Genomic DNA, 23,964 nt, shown 5'->3' on the forward strand with positions numbered 1-23,964 from the left:
CGCAGCACCCATGCATAAAGCTGGCCATAGCGGTGCAAACCCAGAACCCCAGCTCTGCAAGGGGGAGACAGGAGGGTCTGCGGGGCTCATAGGTGAGCTCTGGGTTCAGTGAGAGACGCTGTCTCACAATAAATAAATAAGTACGCCAGGCAGAGGTGGCGGATGGAGGCAGGCAGATAGATCTCTGTGAGCCTGGTCTACCGAGGGAATCCCAGGATGGCAAGAGCTGTTATACAGAGAAACCTAGTCTCAAAAGAAAAAAAAAAACTAAATAAACAAAATTTTAAAAAAGTAAGTAATAAATAAATAGGTGGATAGTGACAGAGGAAGACCACCTGTGGCCTTCACACACCTCTGCACACACACAAGGACTGAGACACGCAGATACGGAGATACAAATAAGAGTTGGGGACAAGGGAGATGGCTCAGCGGCCTTGTAAACCTGGCGGTTCAAGTCTGATCCCAGGACCCCAAGTAAAGGTGGAAGGAAGGAACCCACTCCACAGAGCTGTCCTCTGGCCTCCACACACGTGCAGTGGCGTGTGAGCGGCTGAACCCTGCCCGCAGGTGTATTAGTCACTGGGGGGGGGGGGGGGAGTCTGAGCTATCTCATCTCCAAGGCCAGAAGTACAGCCTCAGAGGTGTCTTGCTCTCGGCCTCCTTTTATAATGTCTGTCCCATTCCCAACCCCTAGGAAGGTGCCACAAAGCACCCAGGAGCAGGCGGGGCCTCAGAGACAATCAGTCCACGAGGGGTCAGTCCTCACACAAGAGCCAGCTTCTTCCTCTCAAGCACAAAGGACTTCTTGGGTCGTCTTAAACCAGAAGAGGCAGTGATCCCCATACCATACCTAGACTAAGATGACTTAATTATGAATGACCCCCTCCTGCCTGCTGCCCCAATTCTTTCATTCATTCACTCCTAAAGCTTGTGACAGAGATGGACTTGGGAGGCACTGGGCCTCTTTATCAGTACTTCCCAGTATTCTTATTATGTTTAACTCTCTCTCTTCTCCCTCCCTCTCCCTCCCTCCCTCTTCAGATAGGGTTTTCTTAGTCTGGTTTCCAACTCCTGATCTTTCTGCCTCTGCCTTCCAGGAACAAGAGTGTGCCACTGTGCCTAGCCTGACCCCTGATCCTTCTGCCTCTGTCTGCTGGGAACTGGGAGCAAGAGTGTGCCACTATGCCTAGCTTGCTCATCTTTTTAATTTGTAAATAGAGACGAGCAGCCCAGCCTGGTGTCAGGACTGACAGTAACTGTGGACTTTTGCACCTTTGCAATCCCCAGGGGCAGTATGTATCTGGCACAGGAGGCCACTCTCCTCCAACCACTCTCCATTCAAGTCTTCCCAATTTCTCCTCACCCAGCAGCCTGCTAGCCCCTTGCCTTCAGCCCAGCCCTTCTGGTCTCCCGGAAAATCCACCTGGGAGCCTGGAGAGGAGGTTCATGCCCAAGGTCATGACTCAGCATTTAGGTTTGGGGTCTCTACTATACCTTTCCCCCATTTCCAGGTGCCCAGCATCTCTTTGAGTGCCCACAATAGGAGGGCCACACCCAGCACACTGCCCCTTTGAGATTTGGTAGAGTGGATCCTGTGGGAACCACCATACCCACCCACCTCAACTTCCAGGAGGTTCCTCAGGGCCCAACCCTGAAAACTTGTCCTTGGAATGGCTGCAAGACACTGTATGGGGCCAGGAGGTACACTTCTTCCTCCACTCCCCTAGAGCTACAACATGCCTCCCCAGCTCCCCTCTCCCCTGCCTCCCCAACCATGAGTGACAAGTCTGCGAGCTGATTTTAGAAATTCTTTATTTACATTTTCTCTTAAAAATATATATAGATCTTAGTGCCCTGTTGATTCTTTGGTTCTGGGTCCTGTGGGGAAAGCAGTAATGTGTGCAGGGTGACTCTATCCAGGCTGCCGTTGGTCCAGTAAAGTCTTCTTAATCTGTCCTCAAAGCTGGGCTTCCCTGAGATCAGCCCCAGAGGCCTGGGCCTGGGCCTGGGGCAGAGTTGGCATGAGGGGCAAGGGCTGGGCGGTGCCAGAGCAGCCTGACCAATAGGAGCAAGGCTAGCTCCACCGGGTCCTTGAGGGTAGGATGCTGGTGTATGGCGTGCTGAGGACAGAGACCCTGCACAGATTGCGGAGAGAGTTGATTGGTGTCGCAGGGACCAAGTGGCTCTCAGGTCCAGGTCTCATTCCTAGCTGTTTGCTGTGAACCACTGGAGTACCGTGTCCTTGTTCTCCCTCACCCACTTAATGTTGGCTTTCGTCTTCTCCAGAGCTTGCTCCAGAGCCCGGGTGCCCGAGCCAAAGCCTGTGTCTTGGTTGTCCGCCTTAAACTGCTCCAGCTGCCAGGAAAACACAGCGTCAGGTCTGGGCTGGCTCTCAAACTCAGCCCAGAGAAGAGAGGGGCTTCCCAGTCCTCTGCCTCTCCACCTAACTCACAGATCCCTGGGGATGGAGACCGTATCCTTTTCCCTGTATAAGGAGCTAAATCCCTCACCACTTCGTGGGGCTAGAAGTACTCTCTACACAGAAGTGGGGGAAATCACAGCCCCTGGTGGAATCTACAAAGAGGGTATCGGGCTCCGTTGTGCAATATTCCAATGAGTTGGCTCTGACTTTCAGCTGAAGAATCTCAACCCAGTAGTGAGCAAATGAAACAGGTGCCACATAGGAGCAACGGCTGTGGGAATTTCTGACCCTCCGATGATCCAGTGGCTTCAATGCCTAAGTAGCTTTTTATTTATTTTTTTATTAAAGGAAGTGGGAACACAGGAGTACAGCTCAGGAGCAGAGAGCTTGCTAAGCCTGATCGAGGCCCTCATCACAATAAAGTGGGGTAGAAAACTTTTTTTTTGGTTTTTTGAGATAGGGTTTGTCTGTGTAGCCCTGGCTGTCCTACAACCCACTCTGTAGACCAAGCTGGCCTCGAACTCACAGAGCTCTGCCTGCCCCTGCTTCCCTGAGTGCTGGGATTAAAGGCGTGTGCCCCAACCACCCAGCTGGAAGACTATTACTATTCATTCACAATATGGTTTTGTGCACACCGAATCTTAAGGTATCTGTGAAAGTACTGTTAGAACTCAGGCTAAACTACCTCTCACCGACAGTTTGCCCAGCATGTGTGAAGCCCTCGCTTCCAGCCCCAGCACCAGAAGAAATAAAAGGAAATTGTGAGAGCTAATAATTTAGCAAGGTTTCATAATCTACAACATCAAGGGTACACCTCGGAACAGCCGTGACAACCTGAGAAGCGACATGATTGCCCCCTTAGAACAGCACCAGAAAATGTAAGTACTGAGTCAGGTGTGATGGCGCACGCCTTTGACCTCAGCACTCGGGAGGCAGTAGCAGGTGGATCTCTGTGGGTTCGAACCCAGCCTGGTCTACAGGGTGAGTTCCAGGACTGGGCTACAGCTACTGGGAAACCCTGTCTTGAAAAGCCAAAAAACAGAACAAAACAAAAAAAGACAAACCAAAACCAAAGGTGTAGGTTACACCTTAGTGGTAGAGTGCTTGCTTTCATGTCAAGGCCTGGGTTGAATCCCCAGCACCACAAACACACTTCTTAAAATGTCCTATATACAAGAAAAGAATACAACTCTTTAAAACACACAGGCCTAATATGATATGACACTCAAGTATAAGCAAAGAAAAACAACAAATTAACTGAATTTCATAAAAATTAAAGAGTCACTGCAAGTGAGAAGCAGAGCAGGAGGATGGTGTGTTCAAGGCCAGCCTGGGCTATATAGTAAGACCATCTCAACAAAACAAAATAGAAATATGTGCATATCAAAGCTGAAAAGACAGCTCACAGAATGGAGGGGGAGATGTTTGCGAAGCATGCAGCTGTATTAAAATCCACAGGGAATGACCACAGAACAGCAATAAAAGGCAGCAGCAGCCCAATTTCAAACCAGGCAAGAGACACGGATACAAGTTATTCTGGAGATATGCTGATGGCCAGTAAGCTCCCCTCATTATTCGTCCAGAAAAGACCATAACACCACCCAGGGACGCTGAGAAATTAGAACCATCCTACACTCTTGGCAGGAATGTTGCAACAGTAAATTTGCTCCAGACAACATTTTGGCCATTTATTCAAAAAAGCCAAACATGAAGGAAAGCAATGACCCAGCAAGTCCACTCTTAGCAATATGCCCAGGAGGAATGAAAGCGTGTTTGTATAAAACTACGTGCATAAATGTTCACAGCGGCACTGTTCATAAAAGCCAAAAAAATGGGAAGAACTGAAAAGCTCATCAGCTGCGGAATGGAGGAACAGACGTGGTGCATCTACTCAATGGAATACTACTCAGCCATACAAAGGAACCATGCGTCTTACAACAGGAACAAACCTTTTAAACTTGAGATGCTAAATGAAAAAACCCGACACGAAAGGGTCACATATTACATAATTCCGCTTTTAAAAAAGGTCATGAAATTTCATGATTCTATCTTATGAAATGCAAAAGTAGAGTAGCTGAGTGATTGCCAGGAGCTAGGGGATGGGACAGAAATGAGGAGGAACTGCTAGTAACTAGAGGATTTCTTTGGGGAGTTGGTGGCAAAGACTGGTTGTACAATCTTTTTTTTTTTTTTTTTTTTTTGGTTTTTCGAGACAGGGTTCCTCTGCAGCTTTTTTAGAGCCTGTCCTGGAACTAGCTCTTGTAGACCAGGCTGGCCTCGAACTCACAGAGATCCGCCTGCCTCTGCCTCCCGAGTGCTGGGATTAAAGGCGTGCGCCACCACCGCCCGGCTGGTTGTACAATCTTATAAATATACTAGAAAGCATTTAAAATGGTAAATTTTATGGTAACTCAATTTTTAGGTAAGGGAGTCTAGGTATACAATCCTAGTTATTCGGAAGACTAAGGCTAGGAGCTAAGGATTAGCCTAGGCAATCAATCAATGACTAAATTTTAAAATTCAAGATTTTTTAAAAATGGAAACATTAATATATACAAAGTGTCTCTATTTGGTCCTTGTTCTGTGAACGGATGCCACCACCTTCAACGGGGACAAATAGAGCCTGGGACGGGACAGGTCTGGTCCTTACCTGCTGCAGTTCATATTCAGTGGAGAAGCGCCGGGTCACTCCCTGGATGAGATTGGCAAAGGAGAAAGATCCTCCTCCGTAGCTGTGGGGTGGGGGAAGGATGAGCATGAGCAGTGGAGGGGCAAAGACCTAAGGGACATTCTCTGCGAGCGTCAGGGAACTATAGAATTTTATAACCATTTTGAAGGAGACACAAGGAAACAAAACAAAATGGACACCCCAAGATCCCAAAGAGACCCTGCCAGGACATGCAGAAGCCAAGTCTTGAACACAGCTCAGGCTGTAGGTCCCTGACTCCTTGTCCCTGTCAGAGATTTTTCCCCTGGCTACAGTTTTCTAGGTAAGAAAGTCCAGCACAGGGGTGGGGAGGTGTGTGGATCACCCCGGCAACCCCAGCCTTGGCCATTGGTAGTCCAACACTTCAATCAGACTCACTCCTCAAAGAGCTTCTTCCAGTTGCTCCGGACAAAGTCCCAAACCAGAGATTGCCCGACCACATTGCTGGCAATGTTGATGATGGTGGAGGTGGCATCCTGCCTCCGGATGTACTCAGAATTCAGAGTGTAACTCAGGTACCTGCGGCAGGAGGCAAGGGTAGGGACCACTTGAGAACTGTGGTGCCATGATACAGGATTGGGAGCCTGATGTCTCACACCCAATCACTGCCTCTTGCGTCGCTCAACATCCCTTTGATGTGTGAAGGGCTGTGGGGCAACCCAGGGGTTACCTCCCCTCTGCAGGTGGGAAACTGAGTCACAGGGTCACTGGTCATGCAAGCATGTGCTGCCCTACAACTCCCTGAGAACAGATGAAGGAAGGAAGAAGTTCCAGCCATTGCAGCCCTCACACCAGGTAGGGTGGCCGCTCCTCATTTTGACGTGAGACGAGACTCAGTGGAATGGTTTGTCACTAACGCTGAGGGAGCACTCATGGGTCTAGGGGCCATGAGTGTCCTGTGGATCAGAAACCATCTCTAGCAGTGGTCTCTGGAACTTTGCAGGTCTGGCCTCTGAGAGGGCTACCAGGGTGGGAGAGACCTCACTGAGGTGCAGGAGACCTTGCCCTGATGCTCACAGCAGAGTCCGCAGCAGGTAAGAGTTGGGGATCCGACCCTGACATAACCCTGTATCCCAGTCTTGGCTCAGTCACTTACTAAGCCTGTGGTCATTGGGCTATTAATTGTTTTGCGTCTGAGCTTCTCTGCCCTCACCAGCACAAAGCGGCGAGGCTGTAGGAAGAGGAGCACAGAGGCTTGGCTGAGTCTGTGGGTGGGGTCATGTCCTCACCTGTTCAAAATCCACACATCCCTGCTACAGGCCAGGGCTGTTCGGAGTTTGTCTGCCTCGTTTACCAGAGTGGCATTCCGGAACTGTCCCCAGGCAAAGTCCCACTCAGCCTCCCCGCCGAAAGAAATGGCATTGCAGTAGACAGTAGACCGAAGGTTGGGGTGGATCCTGGCGTGGGGGAGTCGGGAGCAAAGGATCAGTGGAGAACAGGGAGCAAGGAGTAGCCAGTGACTGGCGGGGGGGGGGGGGGGCAGATGAGGACAGACAGGGAAGGAGCCGGGGAACACTCACGGGTTAACAGCAGGATTGCTCATCCACTGATTATAAAGTCTAGAAACCAGATCCTTACACTCTGAGAGACCATTGGAGCAGGCTGTGCTGATGGCGTTAACTTCATTGTACCTGTCCCAGGGGTGACATGTGGTTAGCACATCCTGCCCGGACCCCCACCAAGACTGTCCTCTCAACACCACAAAGCAAGGGACCTAAGACTCTGGTCCACCAGACTCTGGGGATTTTCCTGCTTTCTTCCTGCCTGTGATTTCTGGGGTCCCAAGGTAGCCTCAGGCTTTCGGTTTGAGTCTTTGTTAAAGAGGTTAGGACTGTGGAGGTTTGTAGATGTTTACAGCATTCAGGAAACCCTGGGTTTGATCCCAACACTGTACAAACCGAGGGTGGTGATGCACACCTGTAATTCTACTACTTGAGAGCCTGAGGCAGGAGGATCAAAAGTTCCAGGCCAGCCTGGGCTACATAAGACCCTGTGACAAAGAAGCCCATAAAACCCAAAACTTTAGAAGAGACCACAGGTGGGTTCTCAAGAGAGCCCCTTGCGCTTAGGAGGGCTCTCTCCCTGGCTGGTGGTCAGACATGGAAGGATCCAGAGAACACTTCCAGGCGGTGTTCTCAGCTCTCAGGTCACATGGGACGTCCGGGCTCACAAGTCACACTTACTGTTCCATCAGCGTATCTGGGCGATCGGTCCAATTGTTGGTTTTATTTTTGAAGTGATTGAAGAGGGGTGTGACTTGCTTCAGCAGGTATTTCTGGGGAAAGAATGTAGGAGCAGTGTCAAGGACCCAGGTCCACCTGCCTGGGCTGGCAGCCTCTGCAGTCGTGAGTGGCAGGCAGGGAGAGCGGTCAGGCTGTGCCCAAGGCCAGCACCTCAGTCTAGGTTTCAGATGGCTGACCTGGTGTTCTTTCTCCTCAAATCCAGTCAGTCCTAACCCACGTCATCCACCCATCACTGTTTCTGACTGTAACACCAGGTCTCCCTTCCTGATCTTATTGTAAGCAATTTAGAACACAGACGAGCAAACACAGTGGACAGACCCAAACTGCAATTTCTAAACTGGCAAGTTCATCCCCTCTTGCTCTTGCATTTCTTTCTTAGCTGTGCTAATTCTGTACACTGTTCTTTTTTACCTAACTCATGTCAGCCCCACACTGTTATTAAAGTGCAGATTCTGATTTGATGTGACACACTGAAGCCATTCTTCAATGGTAAAAGGAATCGCTCCCCTCCCCAAGAACATCTTTGTTCTTACAGGAGAGATAGTGGTGGCTGTGATGCCAACACAGGGCCACTGGGAAGGGAGAAAGGAGGTAGGCCCAGTCTGGCAGAGATGAAGGATTTGCCCACCAAGCTTTTGCAGAAAAGGACTTGCTAGCCAGGCAGTGGTGGCACACACCTTTAATCCCAGCACTTGGGAGACAGGCCAGCCTGGTCTATATAGCAAGTTCTAGGACAGACAAGGATACACAAAGAAATCCTGTCTCAAAAAAGCAGAAGCAGAAGCAGAAGGAGAAGGAGAAGGAGAAAGAGGGAAAGGGGAGGGGGAGGGGGAAGAGGAGGAAGAAGAAGAAAAACAAAGAAGAAGAAGAAGAAGAAGAAGAAGAAGAAGAAGGAGGAGGAGGAGGAGGAGGAGGAGGAGGAGGAGGAGGAGGAGGAGGAGGAGGAGGAGGAGGAAAGCAAAAGAAAGGAAGGAAAAATGAAGAAAAAAACATAAAAAGAACTTGCTGTAATGAGGCTCAAAATTAAAAACACCTGGGGTAAGACTAGGGCTGTGAGTACTAGAGGCTGGAATCCAAGTCTGTAAGTCAAGCTCCAGTGGCAGCTGACCCTCATTCACAGGAGATGCTAGACCAGAGAGGCTGGGGGTGCTGGGAACCACACACAGTGAGAAGGGTTACAAGGAGGTCAGAGGTAGAGGTTTCTATCAGTTGCCACTTTGTCCCCCCAAGAATGGGTGCTACCAACTTCACTACACACAACAGAGGCCCATGCCAGGGATGCCAGACAATCCTGAGAGAACATTTAGGACCTATGGCTATTTCCACCTTCCTGTGGTGCTTCTAATCCCTTTTTGTTGTTGTCTTTATCATCATCACCATCATCATCATCACCATCATCACCATCATCATCATCATCACCACCACCATCATCACCACCACCATCATCATCATCATCATCACCACCACCATCATCACCATCATCATCATCATCATCACCATCATCATCATCACCACCACCACCACCACCACCATCATCATCATCATCATCACCATCATCATCTCACTATGTAGCCCTGGCTAGCCAGAATCTTGCTCTGTAGACTAGGATGGACTCACACTCAGATCCTTCTACCTCTGTCTCCTGAGTGCTGGGATAAGGGTGAGTACCACCATGCCTTTTGTTCCAATTCTGGTATGGCTTCGGGTCATTGTTTATTGCCTCACCCTCAAATCCAAAAATGCCTCTCAGCCTCCAACTTGACAAGAGACCAAAACAAACAGAAAGCTCAGGGGAAACAAGTCAACAGAGGGAAAAGGAGACTCTGCAAGCCCTGTAATAACCGCCCTCAAGAGAGACGAGAAGACCCTGTACAGGACAGGAATGAGAGGGAAGAATAGAAGCATCCAGCAGGTGAGAGGCAAACATTGAGGGGACCCTCCCTGGGGGAGAGTGAAGAGTCCCCAAGCTGAAAAGTAGGAGGGACATAGAAACCAGGCCAAAGCAAGAGAAAGAAGTGCAATTACTCAGACTTCCAGAAAGACAGGAAATGGACACCAGACAGGGAAGAATTTCAGAGGGACAATAAAATAGTTCTGATACAGCGCATCTGTGTCCAAGCTGGCAAGACCCAGACTGGCCCACCAGGACTGCTAGAAGAGCCCAGAAGGTTCCAGGAAGGAAAACTGGTCACATACCAAGAACTGGAAATGACAAAAGCTCTGGACTTTTCAACTGTAACATGAGAATCCTGGTGTCAACAGATCAAGACCTTAGACATTCTGGGTCGTGATTTCCAATTCAGAGACTTTCCAAACCCAGATAAATTCTCAGCCCAGCGTGAAAGCAGAACAAAAGACATTCCTGACAACTTGCCTGAGAAAACCTACCCTCACAAATCCTTCCTCCAAACTCTCAAGACCATGTACTCCCTGAGAGAAAATAGATAGACAAGGGAGCCATGGGATGCAGGAAGCAGAGGGCCTCTCAATCAGAAGAACGGACCTAGCACGTGGCCCGAGCAACAGTCCTGGAAGTGGCAGAAGACTCCAGGAAAGACACCACCCCTCCTATGGGATCAGTCTACAAAGCCTTCCTGGACAGGGGAACACAGGTGCCAACACAGCACCCAGATGGCTCCGAAGGGCATCCAAACCCCAGGCATATGCTTCATGCTGGTATTGTGATTGTGCTACAGTACCAGTACCAGAGGAGCCTAGGCAAGCACAAAAAGTTCCATTTACTAAAATAGGCATTTGCTATCCTAAGCTGATAGTGGGTTACTTTTAAATAAATAAATAAATAAAAAAGATGATTCAGAGGTTAAGAGCACTTGGTGCTCTTTCAGAGGACAGAGATTTGATTCTCAGCACCTACATGTTGGCTCACAACCATCTGTAAATCTAGTTCCAGGGGACCCAAACCTTCTTCTGGTCTCTTTGGGACCAGGCACACACATGGTGTGCAAACATAGATACAGGAGAAACACTCATACACACAAAAAATTAAAAATTAGGGCTGGAGAGATGGCTCAGAGGTTAAGAGCACTGGCTGCTCTTCCAGAGGTCCTGAGTTCAGTTCCCAGCAACCACATGGTAGGTAGCTCACAGTCATCTATAATGAGATCTGGTGCCCTCTTCTGGCATGTAACCATATATGCAGACAAAACACTGCATACATAATAAATACATACATACATACATACATACATACGTACATCTTTTAAAAAGTTAAAAATTAAAAAATTTTAAAGAATTCCAGGCCAACCAACAAAGACTATCTAAAAAATGGACATAGACAAGCAAAATAATAACAATAAAATAAAAAACAACCAAAAACTGGGCTAGGGAGTTTGTTCAGTTAATCAAGGGTTTGCCATGCAAACATGAGTTAGTTCACTTTCCAGAATACACACACACACATACACACCACACAGACACACACTCATACACACCACACACACACACACACACACATACACCACACACACACACACACACACACACACACATCACCAATACCTGCAATCCCTGGGCTAGGAGCTGGGCTGCAGGGTCAGTGAGCCCAAACAACAAGGTGGAGGGAGCTAAAGCGCTTGCTGCCCAAGCATGAAGACCTGAATTCAAAGCCCCAATCCCATATAAGCACATGCCTGGGAGCCCAGCTCTGAGTGGACAGACACAGGTATTGGCCAAACACAGGCTAGCCAAAATGGTATTGACCTGAGACCTCCACGCATACAAAATTCACACACAATCAATCAATCGAATCCCAACAAGAAGTCTCTTAAATGTGGTCTACAGAGCTAAGACTCCACCAAATGAGCATCGCAGTGTAACCCAGCCAATCCCAGCTTCCAGACGTGTTAAGAATTCCTTTGCCCACCGGGCAGTGGTGGCGCATGCCTTTAATCCCAGCACTTCGGGGGGCAGAGTTTGGAGGAGGATCTCTGTGAGTTCAAGGCCAGCCTGGTCTACAAGAGCTAGTTCCAGGACAGGCTCCAAAGCCACAGAGAAACCCTATCTCGAAAAACAAAACAAACAAAAAAAAGAATTCCTTTGCCTCTTTTATGAAGGATGCTGTGAACATCCCATGGGTGTGACTTCATTCTGAACCAGCTCCTATGTCTTTGGTCTCTCCAATGGGAGCTTCACATAGCTAAGCCACTCTATGAACTGTCAAAGCCTGTAAGACCAGTGCCTTACTGCCAGCCTGGGAGGATGGACTGTGGCCAGATCCACACCTCAGTAGACCAGTGCTGCTGGCAACAGCAGCTTAAGGCGCCTGGCTGGTAAGACCGGCCTTTATCTTCCCGTGCAATGTCCTCTCCAGGCCTCCCCAATGCATTAACTTCCCACATTTCCAATGGGCAGATTTTGCTAGGAATCTTGTCTTCATGGTGTGTCTACTCTTCTAACCTTCTCTGTGCCAGTTCCTTCTAGATCCCCCTGACTCTGTCACCTTACCCACACCTACTTATTTTATTGAAAGAGCTTGGACAGGTAATGAAGCTTCCCAGCGGTCTAACTCGGACACAGGAAGTCAGCAACTCATACCTTCATGGGGCCATAGACCTCGGAGCGGTCGAACATGAGCTTGAAGTAGTTAAGGCTGGTCAGGGCAGCCTCCCATGGCATGTATTCTGTTTCTTTGTTGAGGAAGAGGGTGTTGTTTAGCGCCAGAGTGACGGGTATCTTTTGAGCACTGGAGACAAACAGGAAGGCCCAGGTCAGCACCCACCCAACCCAGCTACACCCTGGGGACCCTAGCTCAGGTTCTCAAGGAGACACCTAAGTCTGGGTCCCCTGATGCCTTCATATTTTCCATGGGGGAAGGGGTGACACAGGTGCTCTGTGGTGCCACCAATAGGGCCCCACCTCAACCTACTGCCAGTCATGTTTTCTCGTCTATTGTCCTTATTCTGTTTAGTTTTTACTATGATAATTGTTTGTGTGTGTGTGTGCTTGTGGGTATGTGTGAATGTTTCTATGAATGTGGAGTCTAGAAGCCAACGTTGGCCTCTTCATCAAATTTTTTTCAATGACCAATGCTCTCCATTCTCTCACTGAACCCGGAACTCACTGAGTCCATGAGGCTGGATGGCCAATGAGCCCAGGAACCTGCCTCTCCCCAACAGTGTTAGGGTTACGGCACACTACTATAGTACTTTGCTGCACCAGGCTTTTATGGGCTCAGGGAGTCTGAACTCAGTTGTCCTCATGCTGAGTGACAAGCACTTCACTGGCTGAGTCATCTCTCCAGACCCTTCTACAGGACCCTTCCTCCCTCTTCTGGCTTAGGCATGTGTGGGCATTGGGTCCACAGATGTCTCTGGGGAACGTAAGTCATGTCAAAGAGCTCAGCACCTCACCATGAACAAAGAAAGTGTTCAATAAACATCGCTGTTCCCAAGCTCTGCCGCTCTGTCCTGCTCAGCCCAGATTTTTTTTTTTAATTTTTAAAAAAAGCACCAAGTGTAGGTCTGGTGTGCACACAGCACTCTGGAAAGCTGGGGCTGTGGGTGGGAAGTGGACGGTAGAGCGGGACGGGCCTGTGTGTGTCTGCTGTGACACCTGGGGTAAGCTGTTCTTACGCTGTCAAAATCCTTCTCCGTGAAATGGCCATGTCGGGACCCCAGGAAGCTGCTCTAGGGGCCCCTGGCACAGCACCTGGTGGGCATCTAGAACAGCAGGGAGAACATAGGTCGAGTCACTGTCTCAGCCAGGAGTGCACTCACCTGGCCAGGTTGAAGGAGTCGTAGATAATCTGCGCACGATTGATGGCAGGGATAGCCTAGAAAGGGAAACTGTGTGACTAAGGGGCAGACCCTGCGGTCTGATGACCCATCATCCCATGGGGGGCAGGGCAGGAGAGATACCCACAGTGAGGTCTGTCTGCAGCTGGTTCTGAATCTTCTTCCAGTTGCCTTCATCGTAGTTCACCTGGTAGTAGCCCGTCACACCCAGGTTCAGCAAGACCCACTCATTGGCTCCAGAGGTCCTGAAGTCATCATTCAGGCCTGTGGGGCAGGGCCAAGAGCAGGACTGAGTGGCGTGTTCCCAGAAGGTCATGAAGAACCCTGAGCCTCCTCTCAGCTGCTACCTCGCCTAGACAACTTCCACTGGTAGCCTGTATAGGACACAGTTCACTTTCTGGGCCTTTGCCTGGAACCTGATCCTGATTCCTGGCCCACCACTCCGTCATTCCAGCCAGACTTTACAGTTAGACAGTCAGAGAGTCCTGGATGTTTCTAATTGCGTGCCTTCCTTCTGCTGCCTGTGATTGGCCTTCACCTTCGACTCTTCAGTGCCTGGTCATATAAGGCAGCTTACTGTACCTGCCAATCACTTTCCTAAGCGTTTCACAGGAATTCCCTGCTGGAATTCTCACATAGCTAATGGAGCAGATGTAGTCAGCTTGACAAAAAAGAAAATAAAGGCCAGAGAGGGTCAGTAACTTGCCCAAGACTACACAGAAGCAAGGTCAAATGGAAACAAAGACATCAGCTCCATCTGTGGAGTGACATAAAGAAGGTAATCTTCCCTCAGCTTTCCCATAACCCCGCCCCCCCCCAGAACATGGGCCAGGAGCCAGCAGATAAGATAGGGCTGGATTACTTTTCTTGGTTTCCAGCCAGTAGTGATCCTCCTGCGGGGGCTGCTGCGCTCCATTTTTGAGAAACGGAATGGGCACGATCCAAGTGTAGCTGCGGTGAGAGACCCAGAAACCAGTCAGTGGTGATGGCAACTCTTGGACACACCATGGGTACCCCTCTCAGGTGCCCAGAGATGTCCCAACACCGATCCCAAGTGTCACCGTGCTCCTGACCCCTCATGATCTCCTCCCTGTGGTCCACCCTTCCCTGGGACCCAAACCTTCATGACCCCATGTGCTCACTCAAACTGGGAGGGGCGGGTAACAGTAGACTCAGGGTCAAGGAGGAAGTGTTCCTGGGAGATTTCTCCTGTAGCGGTGTTCACAGTGACAACGGGAAAGCCCATCTGCAGAATCCAGCGGTCCATGATGGTACTCACGCTGCCTGGGAGTTTGATTTCTGTCTGGTTGTCCACGGCCTGTTCGAGGGACACAGAGTGGCTGACAAACCATAGTCCTCCTGTGCCTACTACCCAGGCAGCCTTATGGTCAGCCTAAGTCTATGGTGCCCCTAATATGGGTCAGGGGAGCAGAGGACAAGGGACCCCAATCAGCGCTGCCTCTCCTTGTCTGCCCAGTGCTGAGTGAGCTGGAGTATAACCTCTCTGCCTCTAGCTGACGCCACACTGATGACACACCTGCGTGTGACCCACGGCCAGGGCACCTTCTGAATGTTTAGAGATGAGAACAGAGAGAGATAAAGCAGTGCCCAGTGTCACAGGCAGGCCAAGGGACCGGGCTTGTGGGGTGTGGAGGAAAGGTACCCCAATAGGAGGGAATGGGGATGCCACAGCCCTTGTTACTGTCTTCTTGGGTCTTTTTCATCATTTTCCAAATGCATGGGCACCGCTTTTATAGTCAGAGCAAAAAGCCCAAGACATCTGCTAGTAACTAAAGCCGCGAATCCCCGAAAGCTGGGCAGAGGTGGGACTGTCAAAAGGGAGAGCTGAGGCAAGGGAAGTCTGGAGCCACAGAAGACAGGGAAGGGGAGCAAGCTTTGCTGGAAGGCAGGAAGGCAAGCGGTGGAAGAAGGATTCAAGGGAGTGCCACCCAGTCAGCTGCCAGAATGGGGGGTGGTTAATAGACAGGCTGGGGGCAGGGGGAGGGGGGACTGGAACCTGCCCAACTGTGACTCTGTGACGTCCCCTCCACAGTGAGATGGCCTTGGGGCCCAGAAGGACGGGGCTGCAGCCAGGGAGTGGTTGGACAGATGATAGGGGCCCTAGGGCTCAGGAGGAAACACTGATGAGGAGAGGTGGGTGGGGCTGAGGAGGGTGGGTGTGGCTGAGGAGGGGTGGGCAAAGTCTGCACAAGACTGGGAGGCAAGTCGGGGGGAGACAAAGTGATGGAGTTCATGTGCATGGTGGACTCCAGCCCTAAGGAGAGGCAGGGAGGAGAGGGGCCTCTGGGGAAGACAGGAGGGCTTGGAAGCTGAGGGATGGAATGTGAGGCAGGGAGGGACAGAGAGTCGGAGTTTGTATCCAAGGTGCTGGTGTGTGCAAGGATGTACCAGGTAGGGAGGGCCACAGGGCACAGGGCAGCCGGGAGTGCTGAGTCAGTTAAATGGCTGGTGCCAAAGTTCTGGCAGAAGAAAGGGGAAAAGGAGGATAAGGAAGAGGAAGGGGGATAGAGGTAGTAGTTTGGACATAGGTGCCCTGAAGCTCATGTTCTCAGCACTAAGTGACCCCATGAGGCCCACCATGGTGTGTCTAAGCAAGAACATCAAGTAGGCCAGCTCTGGTGGCACAGGCCAGTAGGACATGCTGTAGGGACAAATACAGGAGGATCTCTGAGTTCAAGGCCAGCCTGGTCTACAGAGAAAGTTCCAGGACAGCCAGGGCTACCCTGTCTCAATAAAAAGCTGAATGTGTTGGCAAGCGTCTGTAATCCCAGCAGTCGTAAATGAGTCAGGGAGTCAACTGTTCATGCAGAAAAAAAGACCCTGCCTCAGAAACAAGATGAGAGAACCAACTGAAGAAAACCCACTAAAAAAAAATGAAGAAAAAGAACCTGAAGTGAACAGGGAGAAGGGGCCTTACCCACTGCCTTTAAGGATTCATCTTTACACCCATTTTATAGACAAACCCAACAGTTTGCCTGGACTAGTGAACAGGGAAGCTGGGCATGGTCTCACGCATGCTGTCCCCTTAGGACCTTAGTGGAGAAGGCATGTTACCCACCTTCTGCAGGTGCTCCCACAGGTCCAGATAAACGGTGTTGGAGTATTCGAAGGCGTGGAGGTAAGACTGTAGAGAACAACAACCTTGGTAAGAGCTGGGTGGTCCCCAGGGCTGTGGAGGGCTGTGCTAGGGGGAAAGCCGCCATGCCGAGGGACCACCTGGAGCGATACTCACTGCAAGGCCCTTCTTGAACAGTTCCTCTGTCAGGAAACTGGACAGCATCCTGAGGACTGAGGCTCCCTGGGGTAGGGGTAGAGGGAGCTCAGAAGACCAAGCTGGCTACCAGGGACAGACATCCCCAGAGCAGCGGCTGTGCTGAGGTTCCCTGCAGGATAGATCCCTCCCCACAGCCCGTGACCCTCAGGGCCTCCAAGAAGCACCTTGCTGTAGGTGATGCTGTCAAAGAGCTCGCTGATCTGGGCCGGCGTGTTGACCTCATCGGCAGGACTGGATAACGGGTGGGAGGAGGCCAGTGCATCCACGGCCATCACACGATACACTTCATTCTGCACTATGAGGTCTGTCTGCAGAGTCCCCAAATGCCATCAGGCAACTGGCCCAGGAGGGGTATCCTAGGCAGTCCACTCTCCCAACCCCCAGGATGGTGGCTTACCAGATTCCAGGTGGGCTCTGCATAGTCAGCACCCAGATATTCCACATAGGAGGCAAAGCCCTCGTTCAGCCACAGGTCGTTCCACCAGGCCACCGTCACCAGGTTGCCGAACCACTGCAGGGGATACGCAAGTCTGCTGAGTGTCACAGGCCTTGCCATCACTAATAGCAGCTAAGCACGGCTGACTGTCTACTAGGCACAGGCCAACTGAAGGCTGGACACTCCAAGGCCTCTGCTCCTTCTTGCTTCCCCCACAGCCATCTATCTACCTGATGGGCCAGCTCGTGAGCAATCACGGTGACCACCCGCTCCTTGTTGCCGATGGAGGAGTCCAGGGGATCGAAGAGCAGGGCATTCTCACGGTAGGTCACTAGCCCCCAGTTCTCCATGGCTCCAGCGTTGAAGTCGGGCAGGGCAATCTGGTCTGTGGAGGGGAGACACGTGAGAGCGGGCAGGCATGGGTGGGGATCCTAGCATTAACTCCCCATGAAGGCCCCATGGTCACTCACCAGACTTAGGTAGAGGGTAGGGTGTATCATAATGTTGGGCAAAGAAGTTTAGGATGCGGCCTGTCACATTCAGGGCATAATCACCATGGCCCGCTTCGATGGCACTGGGCCGAGCCCAGATTCGAATCTGCAGGATGAGAGAGAGAGAGAGAGAGAGAGAGAGAGAGAGAGAGAGAGAGAGAGAGAGAGAGAGAGATCAGGTTTTATTTATTTATTATGTATACAGTGTTCTGCCTGCATGTATGTCTGTCTGTAGCCAGAAGAGGGCACCAGATCTCATTACAGACGGTGGTGAGCCACCATGAGGTTGCTGAAAATTGAACTCAGGACCTTTAGGAAGAGCAGGCAGTGCTCTTAACCACTGAGCTATCTCTCCAGCCCCAGGTTTGAGATCTCAAGGAGAGTAAGTAGAGTCCCACAATCCAATGAGCTGGAGGTTCCTGATAAGTCAGGATGGGGACCAATTAAACAGAAAACCAAGCATGGTATCATATGCCTATAAACTCAACACTTAGGAGCAGGAGTGTCACAAATTCAAGGCCAGCCTGGGCACATTAGTGGACCCTAACTCAAAATTTAAGACAGAAGGGTGGAGAGATAGCTCAATGGCTGCGCTGGCTAATTTTATGTCAAGTCAACAGGTTAGAGTCATCTAAGAGAAGGAACCCCAATTGAGAAAATGCCTCCATTTCTCATTGGACTGTAGGCAAAATGTAAGCATTTTCCTAGTTAGTTATTGATGTGAGCAGGTCCAGCCCATTGTGATGGTCCTGGATTCTATAAGAAAGCAGGATGGGCAAGCCATGAGGAGCAAGCCAATAAGCAGCACCCTTCCATGGCCTCTGAATTCACTCCTGACTCCAGGTTCCTGCCCTGCCTGAGTTCCTTCCTGAATTCCTTCAGTAATGGACTAAGATGTCAAAGTGTAAGCCAAACAACCCCTTTCCCCCCCCCCCCCAATTTGCTTTTTGGTCATGGTGTTTCATCATAGCAATAGTAACCCTAACTAAGACAGTGGTTAAGAGCACTTGCTCTTCTTCCGGAAGACCTGGGTTCAGTTCCCAGCACCCACAAAGCAGGTAACAATCGTTTGTAACTCTAGTTCCAGAGGACCTGATGCCTTCTTCTGGCCTCCAAGGACACTAGGCATGAAGGTGGTACCCACGCTTACATGTTGGCAAAACACCCACACACATAAAACACATTTGTTTTAAATATTAAAAAAGGGGGCCAGGCATAATGGCACACAACTTTAATCCCAGCCCTCGGAAGGCAGAGGCAGGCGGATCTCTGTGAGTTTAAAAGGCCAGCCTGGTCTACAGAGTGAGTTCTAGGACAGCCAGAAGACTCAAAGACTGTCTCAGAAAAAAGCAACAAAACAAAACAAAAACAACAACAACTTAAGAGGCAGAGAGTTTAGAGGTTTAGAGCCTGGGTGCTTGCTGCTCTTCCAGAGGACCCAGGTTTGGTTCCTAATACCCAAGTCTGGGGGTTCACAACCACTGTAACTCCGCCTCCAAGGGACTGGACACTTCCTTCTGGTCTCCACAGGCACCTGTACTCCTGTGCCCATACCACATACAAACACACTCATACACATAATTAAAAACACATTTTAAAATGGGTTTTAAAAAGGAGTTGGTGATATAAATCAGAGGTAGAAGACTTGTATGGTATGCCCAAGGCCCCAGGTTCAATCCCTAATAGTGTAGAAAAAACAAAAAGCCAGTAAAGGTCTGTCTCCTGTGGTCAGGAGCTTCCTTACCGAAGAGGAATTGTGATTTCTACGTTCCAAACACAGACTGGGAAGTGCTTAAGAGTGCCTGGGGTCACTTGGAGCTGGGACTCAGCAGCCTAATAACTCAGAAACTAGTACTGAGAAGATCTAGGAAAGTTCCTCGAGCCAGGGCAGGGCCATACCTGAACAGCATTGGATGAGTTCTGAGCATCATCGGTTGAGTTCTCTGGTTGTACAGAAGTGAATTCGCTCACAATGTAGGCCAGCAGGTATGTGGACATCTTGGGGGTGGGATGGAACTCCGTGACAGTCCATTCAGGGTCATCCGGAAGGGGCTTGGTCTCTGGGCATGGAACACGTGAGTGTGTGGGCTTCCTGCTCTGCACTCTAGTCCAGAGCAAACCCAGGGCAGCCAGACTCACCTTTGGGATTCATGTTTGACAGGGCTGTGTGGTTAGTGGGGTAGATGAGTGTGATGTTGAAGACGGCCTTCATGGCTGGCTCATCGAAGCAGGGGAAGGATTTCCGGGCATCAGGAGCCTGCATCTGTGTTGTGGCCACCACTCTGTCGAAATCAGAGTGTTAGAAAGGGCGCTAGGAGACTATCTTTAGGGTACAGAAGAAGGGGTACATGGAAGGCTGGCCCAATCTGCTTACTGCCCTTCACCCAACTCCAAACAACCTGAAGACCCTGGTCAACATGCTGCCATGGGAGACCAAAGTTTCCAGACTCCATCTAAATCCTGGCAGGCTCCACGCCTGTGTGAGCTGAGAGGTCATCCCAGGCAATTTTCTCTCCTCTCAGTATTCCTGTCCGTCCAAGGAACCCTTCCACCCCACATCCCTAGAGGCTGGAAGACAGGACCCCCAGTAATTGCCCCCCCCCCCCGCCACCACAGGAGAACAACGGAGCTGCTGAAGCCTCCTGAAGGTTCCAGCCCCTCCTTTCCATGATCCCCAGATGCAACCCTATTTCAGCCTGTGCCCATGGCCCGGGAACTTACTTCTTGATGCCATTCTCCTCGTACTCGCTGCGGTAGAAGCCAGCCAGGTCGTCGGCCAGCTCCCCCTGGAACTGGCTATCCATCTCATACTGATTGCCCGCTACCAGGCGTCCGTCCAGGTGAACCACCAGGTACTCGGTGCGCTCTACCAGCTCAGTTTTGATGATGTTAGGTGCCGGGGAACCACCCAGGGCTCGCAGCTCCACCAAGTGGTTTCCCTTTTGGGTGTAGTTGAGCTTTTTGCTGTGGATGATGATGACATCTGTGGCCTCGTTACAGGTAAAGCGGACAGTACTGTTACCTTGAAAGATGTACAAGCCCTGTTCATTGGGTTTGAGGTACGGTCTCAGAGTCACCTGGTAGGAGTCAGGTATCAGAGTCTTGGGCAGGCGGTACCGGTTCCAAGGTATGCTTTCATCTACAGTGGTAGCTGGGGTGGCAGTAGAGGTGGTAGCCGAGGTGGCAGTAGAGGTGGCAGTGGCAGGCAGTGTGGGAGCTGTGGCAGAGTTCTCCGCGTTCTTGTTCTTCTCCTGAGCATAGACCACTGACAGCGCTACGATCGTGGCTATAGCGGCCACACCCAGCACGATGCCCAAGATGCCCAGGGTCTTGGAAATGTAGAAACCCTTGGCCATGATGCTGGTGGGCAGGGAGCTCGGAGTGGCTCAGGCCAAGCGAGAAGCAGAGCAGCCTTGGGCCAATTTATGTCTCCCAGGGGGCAGAGCCCCACTGTCTTTGGATTGGACAAATATTAACCAGGGCTCAGGCGAAGGTCACTAGCTTAGATAGGGGTATTCTCTGCCCAGGCTCTGGAGAGATCAGAAACGAAACACTGTGCAAAGCTGGCTTGTGTGTATGTGTGTGTGTATGTGTGTGTGTGTGTACATATGTGTGTGTGTGGGGGGGGGTGCCTGCTGGGAGCAAACAGTGTCTGGTTACAGGCTGCAGGTGGCCGAGAAGTGGGGGGATCAAGCAGAGCTGGGGCTGAAGGGCAGACTGCAGGCTTGGCACCCAGAGGGCAGAGGGGAAGGCTGGTGACACTGATCCACCTACAAGCACAAATGGAAGACAGAGAAACATGAGGATTGAGGTGAGATTTAGCAAAGGATTCACCCAGCCCAAGAGGTGGGACAGGCAGAGCAGAATAAAGACAATTCCCAGCACGCCATCAAAAACAAAAACAAAACAAACAAACAAAAAAAAACCCCAAAACACTCAATCCACCTTTGGGCTGGGTTCCCTGAGGGATGTCAGGGCCTGTGGGGACATTCTTCAGATTCTCTCCCTTTCTTTCCTGACCAAATTCTTTTTTTTTTTTTTTTTTTTTTTTTGGTTTTTCGAGACAGGGTTTCCCTATAGTTTCTAGAGCCTGTCCTGGAACTAGCTCTTGTAGACCAGGCTGGCCTTGAACTCAGAGATCCGCCTGCCTCTGCCTCCCGAGTGCCGGGATTAAAGGCGTGCGCCACCTCTGCCCGGCTCCAAATTCTTTTCTTAACTCCCCAAGGAAAGCAACATAAATCTCTTTTCCTTCCTTCCTCCCTTCCTCCCTTCCTCCCTTCCTTCCTTCCTTCCTTCCTTCCTTCCTTTTCTTCTTTCCTTCCTTCCTCCCTCCCTCCCTTCCTTCCTTCCTCCCTCCCTCCCTCCCTCCCTCCCTCCCTCCCTTCCTTCCTTCCTTCCCCCCTCATAGCTACAGCTTCCCCCATGAGTAAATAATAGTATTTCCCCCTCAGTTTGCCTAGCAGATTTAAGGGGAAGCATATGGACATCCCATGTTCCCATGTTCGAAACTTAGATCTATGGCCTTCCCCCCCAGCACGGCACTGCCCTTTCTGTCCTGGGTAGACACGAACAGTTACCAACTCCGTAACATATGGCCTTGCCATTCTCTTGCACCAGTCCTGCCTCTCAGACTGCCACACTGACTGATGCTCACCCCAACATGCAGCTCACCCCCATCTCCTCCCAGCATTCAGCAGACCCTGCTGTATTCCCAGGAATTCCCTGCTTCCTCCAGTGACCCTCAAACCTCTTACGCATCAGACCATTGCATTCCACTGTTTCAAACCTTTTCACTCCCTGGGACCCAGGCCCCACCTTCCTAAGGGATCCACACACAATGTACAGAAGTCAAGCCCACCCACTTGTCACCCTCACCCCGGACACACACACATACACACACACACACACACACACACACGCTGTCACAGTACTTCAGCCATCATCTAGCCCCTCAACCTCAGGGCCTTTGCACAAGCAGTGCATACTGCCTGAAGACTTCACTCTCACCCTGACTAGCTTCTATAGATCCTTATATTATTATACTCTTATTATACCCCCGCATCAACTCCAGCCCCAATGGGTTGGCTTTCCCACCATGCATGTCCTCTTCAGATCCCTGTACCTCAGCATAGCCTTCTACTCCATTCAGAGGTAACTGTGAACCTCAGGCTTGTTAGACTAAGGCTTTAGCTATTTCTTTTCCTTTTCTCTTTTTTCTTTTATTTTCTTCTTTCTTTTTTTCTTTTTTATTTTCTTTTTCTTTCTTTCTTTTTTTTTTTTTTTTTTGTTTTTCAAGACAGGATTTCTTGGTAGCTTTGGAGCCTGTCCTGGACCTAGGTCTTGTAGACCAGGTTGGCCTCAAACTCACAAAGATCCGCCTGCCTCTGTCTCCTGAGTGCTGGGATTAAAGGCGTGCGCCACCACCGCCCGGCTGCCTTAGCTATTTCTGCCCCCAGACTTGGCTCTGTGCCTGGCACCTGTTAGGTACTCTGCATGGATCTGTTGGGTACATGCTCACATATGCAACTGAGTGACTGCATAAGTCATTGAAGAAGAAATCCCCTTTGAAGTCCTCCAGCCTTTATCTCCACCCTGCCTCTGCCAATAAGATATTTTAAGAGAATAATTACCCTTCCTCTGAGCCCTCCTCCAGCCCATCTGACCCTCCAGGACCTCATCCACCCGCCACCAGCACCTGGCCTTCAGGGAGGTGTGTGGAATGAGTGTGTGATGGGGGACGCAGGTGTGCAAGAGAGCCGGGGTGAGGAGCTGCCCTCTGCTCTGGCTAGCAAGGCCAGGATCTGTGTTTGAGATGTCTGGTTCTGAGTGTCTACAATTCAGGCCGAGGGTTTACGGTACTCTCGGGTCTTCCCCGGAATCTGCAACCTAACCCCAGAGCCACAATCTGGAGCCTGAGTGGACTCAGCTCTACCTATGAGGCCCGGGCTGATGGGCAAAGGGCATTAATAGGAAACTCCATGTCAGAAAGGCACATAATGGTGCCCCAGCTTGCAGAAATAAGGGATAAGGGTTGAGGCCTCAAAGGGTTTCACTTGGGTCCCAGGTTTCCTGCAACAGAGCCAGCTTGACAGTGTCAGCAGGCTAACCCCCTGAGGGCAATGTCGTCACACACACACACACACCCCGTCATACCCCTTCAGTACATCCCCAACTGGTCCTGCAGCCCCCTCCTACCTGAACAGCAGGCCAACCCACAAGTCCATTCGGCTAATCCGGTCTCCAAACAAAAGAGCTAGGTTCTGCCCGGCCCTCTGCAATCTCTTCCTGTTTGCTTTGGATGCGGACCATGGGCCAGCTGGCCAAAATCTGGGCTCTTCTGCAAAGGAGCCCTGGTGTCTAGATTTGGCGCAGCTCCAGGAATGGCACCAACCCAGGCTAGGGGTGTGTGGGGTGCCTGGGCTCCGCAGCCCCTCTTCTCCAAAGCTCCTGCCTCAAGGCCGGTCTCACCACTTCCTTATCCTAGCAGGCAGGTTCTCGTCAGCGGGGCTCTGTGGGGTTCTCATCCCCCTGCTCCACCAGCCTCAGGGGTATCTTCCTGGGTGTGTGGATGAGATGACCCTCACTGCCTTCAGGGTGAGACTGCAACTGTAGCTGGG

The 23,964-nt window shown here is 50.8% G+C and overlaps 1 protein-coding gene across 1 annotated transcript; it reads right to left on the reverse strand.

Moving 5' to 3' along the window:
• Positions 1-1,795: 1,795 nt before the first annotated feature.
• LOC119803047 (alanyl aminopeptidase, membrane) lies at positions 1,796-23,621 on the reverse strand. The gene is made up of 21 exons (XM_038314261.2): positions 23,543-23,621; positions 20,069-21,117; positions 19,487-19,629; positions 19,247-19,407; positions 17,327-17,453; positions 17,087-17,241; positions 16,818-16,931; positions 16,585-16,728; positions 16,379-16,444; positions 16,205-16,270; positions 14,268-14,443; positions 13,988-14,076; positions 13,253-13,389; positions 13,108-13,163; positions 11,927-12,074; positions 7,313-7,404; positions 6,650-6,760; positions 6,359-6,526; positions 5,508-5,648; positions 5,073-5,154; positions 1,796-2,355 (listed from the first exon to the last, which is right to left on the reverse strand). The coding sequence occupies exons 2-21, from the start codon at positions 20,701-20,703 to the stop codon at positions 2,206-2,208; spliced, it is 2,961 nt and encodes a 986-aa protein (XP_038170189.1). The 5' UTR covers positions 20,704-21,117; positions 23,543-23,621; the 3' UTR covers positions 1,796-2,205.
• Positions 23,622-23,964: the final 343 nt, after the last annotated feature.

Source organism: Arvicola amphibius, chromosome 12 (genome assembly GCF_903992535.2).
Source record: "Arvicola amphibius chromosome 12, mArvAmp1.2, whole genome shotgun sequence".
Classification (NCBI taxonomy): domain Eukaryota; kingdom Metazoa; phylum Chordata; class Mammalia; order Rodentia; family Cricetidae; genus Arvicola; species Arvicola amphibius.